The following is a 13,192-nucleotide window of genomic DNA, read 5'->3' as shown; positions in this document are numbered from 1 at the left end:
GGTGACTTATGGTTGCATACTTATAATTGTTTCCATTGGTATTTGATAATTTATTGTTGGTGATGAGCTTCAAGTCTCTGAGGTTAGCAGTCCTCCTTGCAATCTCGCTGATCTTTAGATTCTTTAGTAGAAACAGAATAAGTTTTATAACTCATGAGGCCACTACAAGACATTAACATTAACATTACTTCAAGTCAAAAGAAACATGGTGGTAAATTAAAAGATTACCACCATGATTGTAAAGATTGCAAATCATGGTATCTCTCTTATCCACATATTTCATCTTTTAGATGTGAGCGTACTCAACTGGAGGAGTCTAAAATCGGTTTTAAGTGCTAACAAAGTATAATGCCGGCCCGGAAATGAATTCAAATTACTTTCTGAATATAGCTTTGTCAATGAAAAATCACACCTACTTAAACCACTAAACAAAGTCTGTGCTTTAAACTGTGAAAACTTTTCTTTGCAACGCTGTGCTGCTCACTCTGCTTGTTACAAGAGAAGCACCGGTAATCTGTGAGGCTTCGCACTTCTGCTTACCATCTTCCTGTGGTGAAAGGCTGCTCTACCTGTTTACGTGTTGAACACGGTCACATGCAGCATTTGACAGTTTGGCTGCCTAATTGGAAACTTTTCCTTCTAGGAACAAATACTTTCCTATGAGTGTTTCCACAGTTCCATCAGATAAGTTTTGTTTTCCACTTCACGTGTTGCATGCATTTCTTTGCCATTTGGAATGGCGAAGACAGAGAATTTTGGTTATTAGTTTTCTTATAAAGCGCTGTTAACCTTTTTTCCAAAAACATTGTATGAAGAACTTATCGCTGCTCAGAACTTGCATTTTGCAAGCAGTGCAGTCAACAGATTCCAGAAGTCATTACAGGCTCGCTTCAATAAAAATGTGGATACTTGAGATAATCTCCAGAAATCAAACCAAATATAAAATGCTGACGTTATTCTTGTCATAACAAAAAGAGGAAAAACCTAAATATATAACATTATTAACTGTCTTTTGAGGTAGATTTAAATTTGAAAGATATTTGCTGTTATTTTGATGTCAACACAGATTTCCCCAGAGAATTGTCAACAGGTACCAGTTGCTGTGTAGATATCAATCAATCAATTTATTAAGTTTATTTATATAGCATATTTGAATTGGAAAGCAGACTAGGAGAAAACTGCTCTAGAGAATACACACAGCCACTACTTATTTTGTAATATTAGACAAACCAGCCAGACTAATTGCTAATATGATGGTAAAGTTTGCTCCTAAAGTTTAAGATTGGAAATCAGACCCTATCTCTGTGTACGGATGAGCTCCAACCTGTGAAAGGTCGCTCCAGCATCGTTTGTACTGGGGAATTTCTCTTCTTTGGAGGCTGTGTGTGACTCAAAGCAGATCTGTAAAAAAAAATATGGAAACCATCTGAAATGTCTCCGCTACCAGATATCAGGAGCCACAGGAGAAAGGATCTGCTCAGTCATTTTAACCAGAAAAAATGTCTGAAATGTAGCAACTTCTGCTCCAATTTCTTTAAAAATGCTATCTGCCGAACAAAAAAACAACATCCACATACCTCTAACGGTTGTTGTTTTGTCATTTTGTCCTATTGACATGAATAGTAGAAACATTTGTAGGTTCCAACCGGTGTCGGTCTAAGTCTCTCGTTATTATTGTTATTTTGTGGATCGAGAGCTGAAACATTTGTGAACCACTAGAGAACCAAAAAAGGTATGTTACTGCAAGCCCTCTAAAAATGGAGCAGGGTGCCCGATTGTGTTCCTCTTGTTTTGTAAAAAAGAAAATGGGTCACCCAGTAATCCCAATCTGTGCCCTTCTGGTAATCCACACTGCCATTCACAAACAGCAGGAACTGACTGAACGTCTGGGAATCGCCGCCCTGCCACAGGACCCGTCACCATGCATTATAGGGGGGAGAAGTGGGCTAAGGGAACTGTCTCCGACCTCCACTTTTGAGTTCTCTTCTACAGACAGATCTCAGATATACATACAGCTGTAGCACACGTTTACTCTCAAATAAACTTATTTCCAGCCATTTTAATGTCAAAGCACTGCAGAGAACTAATCTTTTAGTCTCCAATACTCATAACGACAACCACCGCTTCCTCAGTCTCGGTTTACAATCGCAGACGGTGTTGCTGAAGGTATTGGAGCATTTGACGCGCAACAAAAGCCACTTTTTATGGCTAACCAACAACGCAGAACTCCGAAGAAATACAGAGGCAATACTCCTCGACACACCTCGCTGGAGTTCAAACACCTGCAGTGTTTCAGCATCCGTGCGTGCCGAAAAGCACCGATACCAACAGCACATGCACAAATAGAATCAGCGAAGCAGTAAATAAAAATGGCAAAGGCCTCGATTCCAATCTACTTCAGCAGTATCTGGGAAATATAGAAGCACCCCGCGGCAGCTCTCACGTTGAAAGATGAGGAGGGAGGCGAAAGGAGGGACTGAGACTAAAGAGAATGTAGGAGACACGCTTTAACAACTGGGGCAATATGCAGGCAGAGAGACATAAAAAATCGAAAAAGGTAGGAAAAGATGATTAAAGATTAAAAATATCAAACTAAGGATGTTGCACTGGGGAACCTGGCCACTCATTAAGCCCTGCTGAAAGAAAAAGATGCTAACAAACCAGCACATAAAATAAAATAATATCAGAAAACGGACTAATCTGGGCTCAGGGAGAGTGGTCTGGGTGCTAAATAGGCAAAAACACACACTAGTTAGCTTAAGCTGAGACAAAGAAGTAACCAACACAAAAGCATGACTCTGATTGTAAGTAAAGATTTCTGGGACAGAAAAAAAGTTGGACTAGACTATAAGCTTGCTAAGTGGCGAGTGTGGATACACATACTGTGAGTGTAAGATCCAAAAATAGCTAAATGATAATGTATCCCTGATGTGATGGAAACACACTGGCACTAACTGGATCCAATCTTGCGGGATGAGTGTGCGCAAAGACCATTTGTGATGGGTATTATTGAGTGTGATCCAGATTATATTAAGTGAATCACACATGCATGAGCAGACCCACTGTAACCTGTGTTGTTAAATCCATTAAAACAGCTGCAGAATCTGGTGTCTAAAATAGAACTCATATTTAATAAAGACGCTTTTTCCAGTAATTGAAAAACGTACACAGATAAAGTCTCTTTTGTTGTCAATTTTGAACACAGAACTTAACACAAAACGATTAATTAAGAGGGGAAAAGCTTGTGTCCAAACAATCAGAACTAGTAGATTTTTACTAAATTGTCTACGCACCTACGTAACTTCAGTTCTTACGTTACACAAGTCTGCTGCAGGCAAGGAGTGAAGGCAGTGGAGTTAAACAAAAGAATGAGGTCACAGGTTAATACATTCTTCAAACTTTGCTCTATGACCATCTTACAGGTCAGTACAGATGAAAAACTGGCACAAAGTCTTTCATTTTCTCAAACAGGAATGCTAACTCTATAGTCTTTTAAAAAGAAGTCACAAAGAAGTTACTCTTACTGGGTACATTTTAGGCTCATTTTGATTTCAGACAGGGAAATCTATTCTTCAAGGTACTAAAACGACCAATATTAAATATTTTAGTTTGAATCTGGATGAGCTAACGCGTTCTTAGTGGTGAAGCCACATGACCACTAACTGTTGTTTGCTAGTATCAGTATTGCAGTGTTGCCCCATTTCAGTTCATGCAAGGTGGCGGATCCTCGTGCTGATCAGATGAGCGCATCAGACATTTTGGATCATATAGTTCTGATCTAAGCAAAGTTTAAACTGTCATATGTGCTTGCAGTTTTCTAAAACTGACTTTGTTCCTCGTCCAGTTTTGACGTTTTATGGTCAAACTTATGCAGCCTTTGACACGATGCTTAAACTTCTGCACTTTTCGTTAGAATTAAAATGTTTGGAAAGCAAAAAAATATCCTGTATTGTTGGCAGAGGGGTGTATGATTAACGGCCATTTAGAAAATAGATAAACCGATGATCGCTTACACTTGCACTGGATTACCGACTCAATGTGTCAGTGCTGTAAATTACACTTCCTGCAAGTTCTCAAAAGGAAACAAAGTCTACCCTTTCTGTGACGCTGAAGCATACAGTGGGACTGGTCCGAGTCAGAAAAAGAGAATCAGGGCTTCCTGACATGAGGGAGTGCTACATGAGTTGGAGGAGGAGAAAGCAGGAAGGGGGGCGGAGGGAGTTGCAGCAAGCAGGCAGGTTCAGCACAGAGGTATCACGCTTCAGCACCTCCAGAGGTCAAATGAACAGCCAAACTGATTTACTGTGCATGCTGAAGGTAAGAAAGTGATAGGAGGGGAAGATGAACAAGGTTGTGGAGAAGAATGGGAGTCATAAGTAGAAGAAGCACTTCAGGTAATGCAGAGAGAAGGAAGGAGGGGAAGCAAAAACAAGAGACAAAAGAGGCTAAAAAATGAGATTACAGGGGCAATAAGGGATAATAGAGAGATTCAGTACTGATGCGTGTTATTGAATAAAATATCAAATGGCAATAATCTGTTCAGCTAGAAAGAAGAAAGCCTCAGCAGAGCAGTTCTTAATGATGTGCATTAGTTGGAGAGTTCCAGGTTCATCTGGGGAGACACTGTATAAAGACAACATGATGAGACTGAATGGTGAAAGAAATGCATGAACTTGCAGCACTATTGCCAAGTATTGTAATGACGATATTCACAACTAACACTTTTTTATGCCTTCCCTTCTTTTTCTTTGTCATAATGTTCCCACCACTTTTTGTGAACTTTAGCATCTTATCAACAAAAACATGCACCAGTTGTGGGCATCAAGGGTGGTGAAAGTCTGTCCAACAGACCCAATATATTAACAGTATTAAATATTTACATGTAAGCCATTTGAAATATAATATTCCACAAAATCCTGCATTCAAGCTGTACTTTGTAATCGTAATATTGCAACCGGTGATATTGTGATGGAGTTCAATTCATAGTACTGTACATCTCTAGAAAATTAGAAGAAAAAAAAAACAAAAACAAAGAAAAAGAGATTGTTATTGGTTCAAGGCATGGCTAATTGACTCCGGTATGGGTGGGAGGCATCTGGGTAAGTGGGGCGCGTGGCCTTGGGGAACACGCAGCATGGATGTGGGTTAATGAACGCACAGCCAGGTGTGAGTGTGTCTATATATCCATGAACAGAACAAGCCCATCTGCTGTTTCCACCGTAATGAGCAACATCCACCTCAGTCGGGGTTCTGAAGTTCACACTTCATCTGTAAGGACTCCAGAGATTGAACTCTGCGTGTCTGAAGGCAAACAATGAGAACGAAGCAATGACGGATTCACAACGTAAACCTCTGCAAGCGAGCAACTGCATTGTAAAAAGGAAACAAAAAGAATTACTGTGTATTTACATGAGAACATATCATAACCCTGCACAGCTGAGACCCTCTAAGAGTAATTTTATTACCTTTAATAACAATGCATCCATCATTTGTTTGCATGTTGGCCTTTTATTACACTACCTCGGGTTTATGTAATATTAGCTGGCTCTTATTTCAAGTAGAGCACCACTTAGGTTAAGAGGATATTTCAGGAGCGATGTAATTACCATAAATTATGCACATTCATGACCGAATTTGCTACTTAAAAAGTCAGTGTTACAGTTCTAATGAAAATATTGCATTTTATCAATTAGTAAAACTTAATAACAAACATTAAATAATGATGTGCATTATTTTATTGGCCTCTGATTTGCATATTTTGCATGTTTTAATGCTGCAATACCACTGAGAGGTTCCAGCAGAACTTCATACTATACTAAGAAATTAATCCAGTTCTTTGAATCAAGTTTGTTGGAGCAAGACGATCTCTATAACATGAAGACAGTCGATCTGAACGGCAAATGGAAAACATTAGCCTAGCTTGTGGCTGCTACCGGTATCAAGGTATACCTTGGTTTCACAGGCGCTGTTGCGTCTGATATCAAAAAATGTGTACAACACGAGTTTAAGTTTGAGGAAAGAAAGGGGAACATCAAGCTCTGTCACTTCTTTGAAGTGTGTGACTTTTGTTGACAAAGAGACTGTAGTTCTGTGGTACTTTTCTAGTGACAGACGCAACTCAAAACTTTCAGACCGCAGTTACAGTCACAGTCACCTAACCTAACCTCTTCCAACAAGAGAACTGACACAATAAAAAAAACTCCTCAGATGCTGCACTTTGGTATACAGCCAGCGGTTAACTGTCTTGCACATCAACATTAAGCAAGACAGGAAGCTGGCGTCCCAAAGCACTCCCGTTCTGAATGGAACAGGAACTCTTGAGCCTGGAGTTCTTCCTCCAGCAGGGCACCTACAGCCAGAACGCTTATGGAATGGTTTCGATTGAAGCACATCCATGTGCTCGAATGACCTAGTCAAATATAGGACCTAAATTTAAATTCATCATTTGCAAGAACTCAAAAATGAATGTCCACAGACAGCTAATCTGTCTGAACTTGAGCTCAGAAATGTAACTGTAGCTAAATGTGGTTTGAGATGCATTGACTCAAAAGGGCTGACTGCAATGCATGCCATGCTTTTCAGACTGTAATGTGACCAAAATGTTAAAAAAAAACAAAGTTTCTAAACATTCGATCCTCTTGCAAGACACCATAGGGCCCTACATTACTCTGAAACAGAACCGTGGCTAAATGAAAATAAAAGTAATGAAATGATTGCTCTATTCCTATTTTAGGACCAACCACTCTCTCCATAGTCCCTCACACCGTGCTTATATTGTGTGTGTTACTGTGTGAAGGAGAAAGATTTGGCAGGCACACAAAGAGAAAAATAGCCCATGGTACTTTGCAGAATGATTTCCAGCAGATAAAGGAGATTAAAAAAACAAAACAGCTTTGAAGTGGATTTTAGAGTGCAAAATAGGGACTAAGGGAATAGGAGAAACACAGCGGGACTACCACAGTTCATTTAAAAAATGTAAAAATGGCCACTGAGATGGCAAAAGGAATGAAAAATCAAACTATTACTATTCTCTAGTAACACATCTACAATATGTATGAAGGACACATTAGTGAAATAAATGGAAAACATATTAGCGCATACTAGCAAATACAGACATCACTTTAGCTATAGCACAGGTGTGTGTGTGTCTTTTGGTCTGAATGGTGAATATTTAAAGTGTGTGTGCAGCCCTTTGTCTGAGGAGAAGCTCTGTCAGTGTGTTCTGTCATCATGGAGATAAACTCTTGTCATTGTGCTGCATCTTTTCTGTATAGAGACCGCAAAAGTCATTCACGGTGTGCTAACATGTGAAGACAACGTATACACAAACAATGACCAGCTCTCACCCTGGACTGACCACCAGTCTGTCGCAGGGTAACACAGAGACAAACAGGACAGACCAAAAAGTAGCAAACAGATTAGCGTTAGCTTAGCACTTTATCAGCTCTGCACAAAAACGTCGTCAGCTGGAACATGTGAGTTTATTGGGGACTGAAGCTGTATTTATTGACGCAGGTGGCTTTTGAAATATAAGAATACCCAGCGGAAAGTCCAGTCGGGATAAAATATCTGTGACTGTCAAGACAAACTGAAACAGCAAGATCAGGAATGTAATTTTTGAGTGAGATAAATGCCTCGCAAACCAATTGGATTGGTGTTTCACTGCACTTTCAGTACATATATATAGTATATATACTGTATATATATACTGTATATATATTGCATTGATTTTGGTAAAATATCGGACTGTGAATTGGAACTGGCAAATCCCTACTATTAAATGACTTGGATCAGTGTCAGAAACAACAAGGACATTCCCAACATGGTCCTCTGAAATGGTCACTGAATCTGAATAAAACAAAACCTTCTAAAATGACACATAGGATTTTTGTAATTAGCAGTTTTGAAATAAACCTGTCTCTTTAACTGGACATTTAAATATCCAGTCAGTGTGTGCTCCAAAATCTAGGCCAGGAATGATGACTCTTTCCCTCATTCATTCATTATGAAGTCTTCCTCTTCCTCTGAGCAGGTTTCTCACTTTGGAGATGCCCATTGCCCTCAAGCCCCAATAAATATTCAGAGACCTCAGAAAGAAAAAAAATAGAACAAAAGCAAAAGTAAGAAAATCTAACTTAACCCAGAGCAGGAAAAGGATGAATGTTGCAAAATGATAAGAGGAAATACTGATAAGGGAGCGATGGAAAGGCAAGTGACAAGAGTGACAACAGAGAAAAGGCTAAAGGAAGGAACTGACAGTGGTTGATGGGGAGGAAGCGAAGTGGAGAGATAAAGTGTTTAATTATTCAGCAATACCCATGTTCTCTATTTATGGTCCTTTTAAGGCAGCCAGCTGAGTCCATATATATATATACAGTATATATACGGTATATATATATATACATACATACAGGCAATACACAGGCTCATGCTGCTCACCTTAAGCCCAGATCACTTGCAAAGGAAGGAAATGAGACAAAACAATGAGCCTGCACAATAATAAGAATAATGAAAACTGATATGGATGAGGAGCCAGAGGAGGGAGAGGAAGGAAACAAGACTAACATGGAAAGAGAGAGAGAGATGGAGTGGAGCTAAGATGATCTTTTCACTGCAGCTACTCACCTATCACCAACCCCGTTACAAATGTGTTTACTGACGGGGAATATGTAACAAACAAAATTCTACGTGCAAACATAACATAGCAAATAAAGAGCTCAGAGGAGCCGATGTGTATCATTTAACGAGACGGAGTAATGGAAAGGTTGATAAAACTGTTATCTCTCTCTCCCAGGCACACAGCAGACGGAATATCATCAGAAAGATTAAACGCATTGCTGACCATTAGAGAAACATGTAAGGACAAAAAGAAAGCGTTATTGGGTGACCCTGCAAATCTAACACAACCCTAATTCTGCAGAGGGATTAGAAGCAACTTTAGAGTAATCTTTCTAAAAAAAAAAACTAAACAAAAAGATTTAAAAAACTGCACCTTGATTTATTTTTCTGTAAGTTTAAATTAAATGTCAAAAATGCCAGCCTCTTGGGGGTCGAGTCTTACCTTTTAATCATATTCTGCAGGCTAATTTAAATGTCAATATGGTGGAAGGTAGCAAAAAGAAAAAGAAAAAAAAATCAGCTGATTAAAATGTCAGCATACTTAAATAAGTACAACTGTAGCTAATGCTCAAAAAATGATGTTTCATTAGGCTTTTCATGAATATTGCAACAATATGTAGCGTGATAGGAAAAGAAATCATGCATATAGTTGAAAATATAGTAGAAAATACCAAAATGCCCCATATGCACACAGACATATCAGAGCACAACACCTCCAAGTCATTCACACACATCATATTTTGCCATAAAGTGATATATAGGGACTTGCAAAACCAGCCACATTCGTTATTCAGTTTCTGCAAACTTAAATGTGTTTCACTGGGGTCAGAAGTGATGCACCAACACAAAGCAGTGCAGAAATGTGATGTATAAAGATATTGAACACCGTCAGTTTTCCACCACACACAGAGACTATTGTAAAAATTAACGTTTTTGGTCTACATGCAGCTGACCGGGCCACCTTCCTCCACATGTTTGCTATGTTCCCTTCTTGACTAGAGACTGCTTCTTTCACCAATCGCTTCCTTCTTGCCACTCTTCTGGAAAGGCAAAACTCTGTGAAACAAATTACTAATAGTTATCATGTCAACAGATTCCCAGATCCTGAACTGATCCTGATCAAGCAGTCCCCCAACTATTCAAGGTTCACTATTCACAAATTCACCTATTTGTACATTTTCCCATCGAATTTAGCTCATTATTCACAGAAAATCTGCCTGATTGTGATTTTTTTGTAAAGAAAAAGCAGCTTGCAAAGCTCAAGTACCTGGACATAATGCTACTAGATGAGCTATTGACTGGCAGTTGCAAAGCAACACCAGGAGCACCATTAATTTTCCTTACCGCTGATTGGCTATATGGTTTCCCTTCAAGTTCTCGATTATACTTTACTCTCTGTTGCTTCATCACATAAAACTCCAATAAAGTACATTTGTAGTTGCACTGTCACAAAATGGTGAACTGATCAAGAATGATGAATACATTTGCAAAGAGCTGTACATGCATGGGCACACTGCTTAATTAACTCTAGCCTTTATATCAATTTGGCCAACAATTTGCACCCAAGACAAGCACCCAAACTTTAACATGTGGCAATACTTCAACTCCAAAGCTTTCCAAACCAGGATTTTCTTACATTTCTTACTTTAAACAAGGTTTCCTTCGATTTTGTCTTATTAATTCAACTGAGATGTAAAACATTTCTTGCTCACTATAGTGTGCTATTAAGAAATGTTAGCTATTTTTATAACACCAAATGAGGATGTTTGTTTTTTTAGCTTAGTAACTAAATAAAGTACCAATGGCTAAAGAGACTAAATGAAAGAAATAAAACAAACAAAAATCTACTTTCTTACACATACACAGATGAGACCACAGCTTACTCCACAGCCTTATACATTCTGTACCATTCAGTCACCCAGTCGTGTGGATCAGACTAAGGCCCTGAAACCCAACAGGCAACTAGATGAGTCTGTGGCTTAGTAGTGTGAAGGACTGATAAGTAAGCTTTCAGCCAGAAATCATATCAGTCGTAAGTGGTTACACTTTTCTCTTTTTTTTCATGCTCTCTCTTTGTTTTGCTCCACATCCTGTATGTCGCAAACCTACACGCACATGTGAGGCGGCCGGATTATTTCCAGAAGTGTGAAGATGAATGTCTGACCTCTGTCTGACCTTACATTCAGTCCAGTCAACTGTAACAACAGCTCCTTTCCATCACCGCCTGACCTTGACTCTCTGGTCTATTAATCACAGCTTCGTGCATATGCACACTGCATGCACTCACAGGGGCACACCTGTATCAGTGGCAGCCCTCCAGTTGAAAGAGCATGTTTATTACAGCAAGGGGTCTTGAAGCGTCCTGGTGTCACCTCCTGAGGTGAAGCAGAAAAGGGGCAGCGAGACTGACAGGCTGCGGTGGGGGTGCGGGCGGGAAGAGGGACTTCAGACAGTAACACACACAGTAAGATTTCTGCAACAGTGGGAAAACAGCTGAGTCCATCTGACAACAACGTTGCTCAAACCACATTGATGTCACAACTGCAAAGCAACATACGCATGTGCTCCTCTTTCACCTCTTTCACTTTTCAAAGATCTCACTTAGAAGTGTGAATGTTAAAAAGTTACTGCTAAGATGTAGAAAGAAGCAGGTGTGTAAAATGAACAAAAGCAGAAGGGGAAAATTTCCTTAAAAAAAAAACGAAAAGAAAAAAAGAATTGGCCTCTACTTATTTACCCACGTTCAATTTCTCTCAAGCTTGCTTTTAGGTCTAGTGTTTTTTTCCTGTACGCCGTTTCCTCCAGTCACATTTCTGCTTTTTATTCCAGCAGAATGCATAAAAGCTGATAAAATGGAAAAGTCTGGTAAAAGAAAAAAAAAAGATGGGCTCGACATCTTACCTTGTACACCTGGCCGTAGGTGCCATTTCCTACCAGCTCAACCAGGTCAAAGATGCCCGAAGGATCCTGCAAATGCAAAGGAAACACAGTGGAAGGATTACGCTTTTGAAGATTCAGTAAAGCAAACTCTGAGTGTTTGAGAAAGTTGTTTAGTTTAACAAAAACAAATGGCAAAAAGTACACTGCCCATGTATATGATATACATTTATGTATATAATGAAAATGATCCGGCTCTACAACCCTGACTTGAATCTGGCAGAGACCTCAAAGACATAAATCTGCCAATGGTATGAATAATTTTGTAGTAGAATGCAAATAAAAATATTCCATTTATTTTTAGTCAGATTATAAACTCCAAGGTTTAATAAAGAAACAGCTACTCATGTTTTAGTTTTATAGCCTTTTTAAAAAAAAATATGAAATTGGTCAAAATCTAAACATTCAGATCAGACCTCAAAGATGATCAGAAATCTGTCAGCCAGGAAGGGCCTGATCAGCACGCCTCTTCAATAGATGTGTTGTTTTGTCAGGGTGTGGGTGTGTGTGTGTGTGCGGGTGTGTGTGTGTGTGTGACAGAAGGCAAAAGTTGCCTTGTCTCTTTTTGAATTATGTTCTCCGGTGGGCAATAGCTCACTGTTTCCTTCAGAATGTTATGCATCATAAGGAGAGAATATGGTTTGGAGAATTTTCTTGCAAAGATGGCCTTTTATTATTTTTGTAGTCCTGTCAATATCAACAGAATACTTTTCACATATTTTACTGTGAAATTTTGAGAAAATGACTGTCATTCATTCTGCTCATGTTTTCAGTACCAGTTAAAATTTTTTTTTACCACACTAAGAAACTCAACACTAATCACAGGGACCAGAATCTATGCTAAAAGGCAGCTAATTTCAAGTTATCAATATATTTTAATCAACGAGATAATCCAGGCTCAAAGTTGTTACATCATATGCTCTGATAAACCCGCTATTACAGAAACAAGGAAAGAAAAGTATCTTCCAGGAAGTCAAATAGTCTGGAAATCAATGGGAAAACACCAAGGTGTCAGATTCAGCCTTTGTATAGCTCAATTCCACCTCTTCTCATCATAATTCAGTTATCTCGTTTTTATCAGCTTACCTGACCTGGTTTTATTGTAACTCTGACAAAAGTCCAAATCTGAGTTTGTCCATTCCGTTTGTTTAAGGAAGAGCTAAAATTACAGGGAGACCTTTCCCTATCAACATGTAATTACATCCTGGGTCTTCCTAAGGAAGCAGCCCACAGGGTGGCCTTTAACAGCTTTACTTTCACTCAGCAGCAAGTTCCTGCACAACCCACTCTCCAAGTGTTTGCTGTTTAGAAATGCAGTGCTGAGTTGTTTCAGGCTAGCGTCCACACTAGCTAATAATTCAAGTCCGTAGATGCTAAGTTGCCAACACAGAATTGGAAGAACTTCGGACAAAGCATGAAACCCACTGACCCCTGCAAATTTACACACACACACGCACGCCCGCACACACACCTCCCCCCTGCTTCTCCACTGCATGTTGCTACGGCATTCCAACAATAGCTGGCATTTACCCTCTCCTTCTCTCTCCCTTTCTTTCCTCTCGTTCCACTTCTCTGGCTGTGGTTTTCCAACCAGATGATGTCCATCTATGTCTCTCTGTTGCTTCCTGCTTTATCT

At 39.3% G+C, this 13,192-nt stretch overlaps 1 protein-coding gene across 8 annotated transcripts in view; it reads right to left on the bottom strand.

Moving 5' to 3' along the window:
- Positions 1–13,192, bottom strand: part of tnika (TRAF2 and NCK interacting kinase a) — a 64,701-nt gene that overhangs the window by 39,977 nt on the left and 11,532 nt on the right. For all 8 annotated transcript variants that reach the window (XM_032546576.1, XM_032546578.1, XM_032546580.1 and 5 more), the window contains exon 2: positions 11,521–11,586. In XM_032546576.1, coding sequence (XP_032402467.1) covers positions 11,521–11,586 — 66 coding nt within the window. The remainder of the gene's footprint in view (positions 1–11,520; positions 11,587–13,192) is intronic.

The sequence above is a fragment of the Xiphophorus hellerii genome, chromosome 19 (assembly GCF_003331165.1).
Source record: "Xiphophorus hellerii strain 12219 chromosome 19, Xiphophorus_hellerii-4.1, whole genome shotgun sequence".
Classification (NCBI taxonomy): domain Eukaryota; kingdom Metazoa; phylum Chordata; class Actinopteri; order Cyprinodontiformes; family Poeciliidae; genus Xiphophorus; species Xiphophorus hellerii.
The sequence above is the reverse complement of the archived record's forward strand: the minus strand, read 5'-3'. Positions and strand labels throughout refer to the sequence as shown.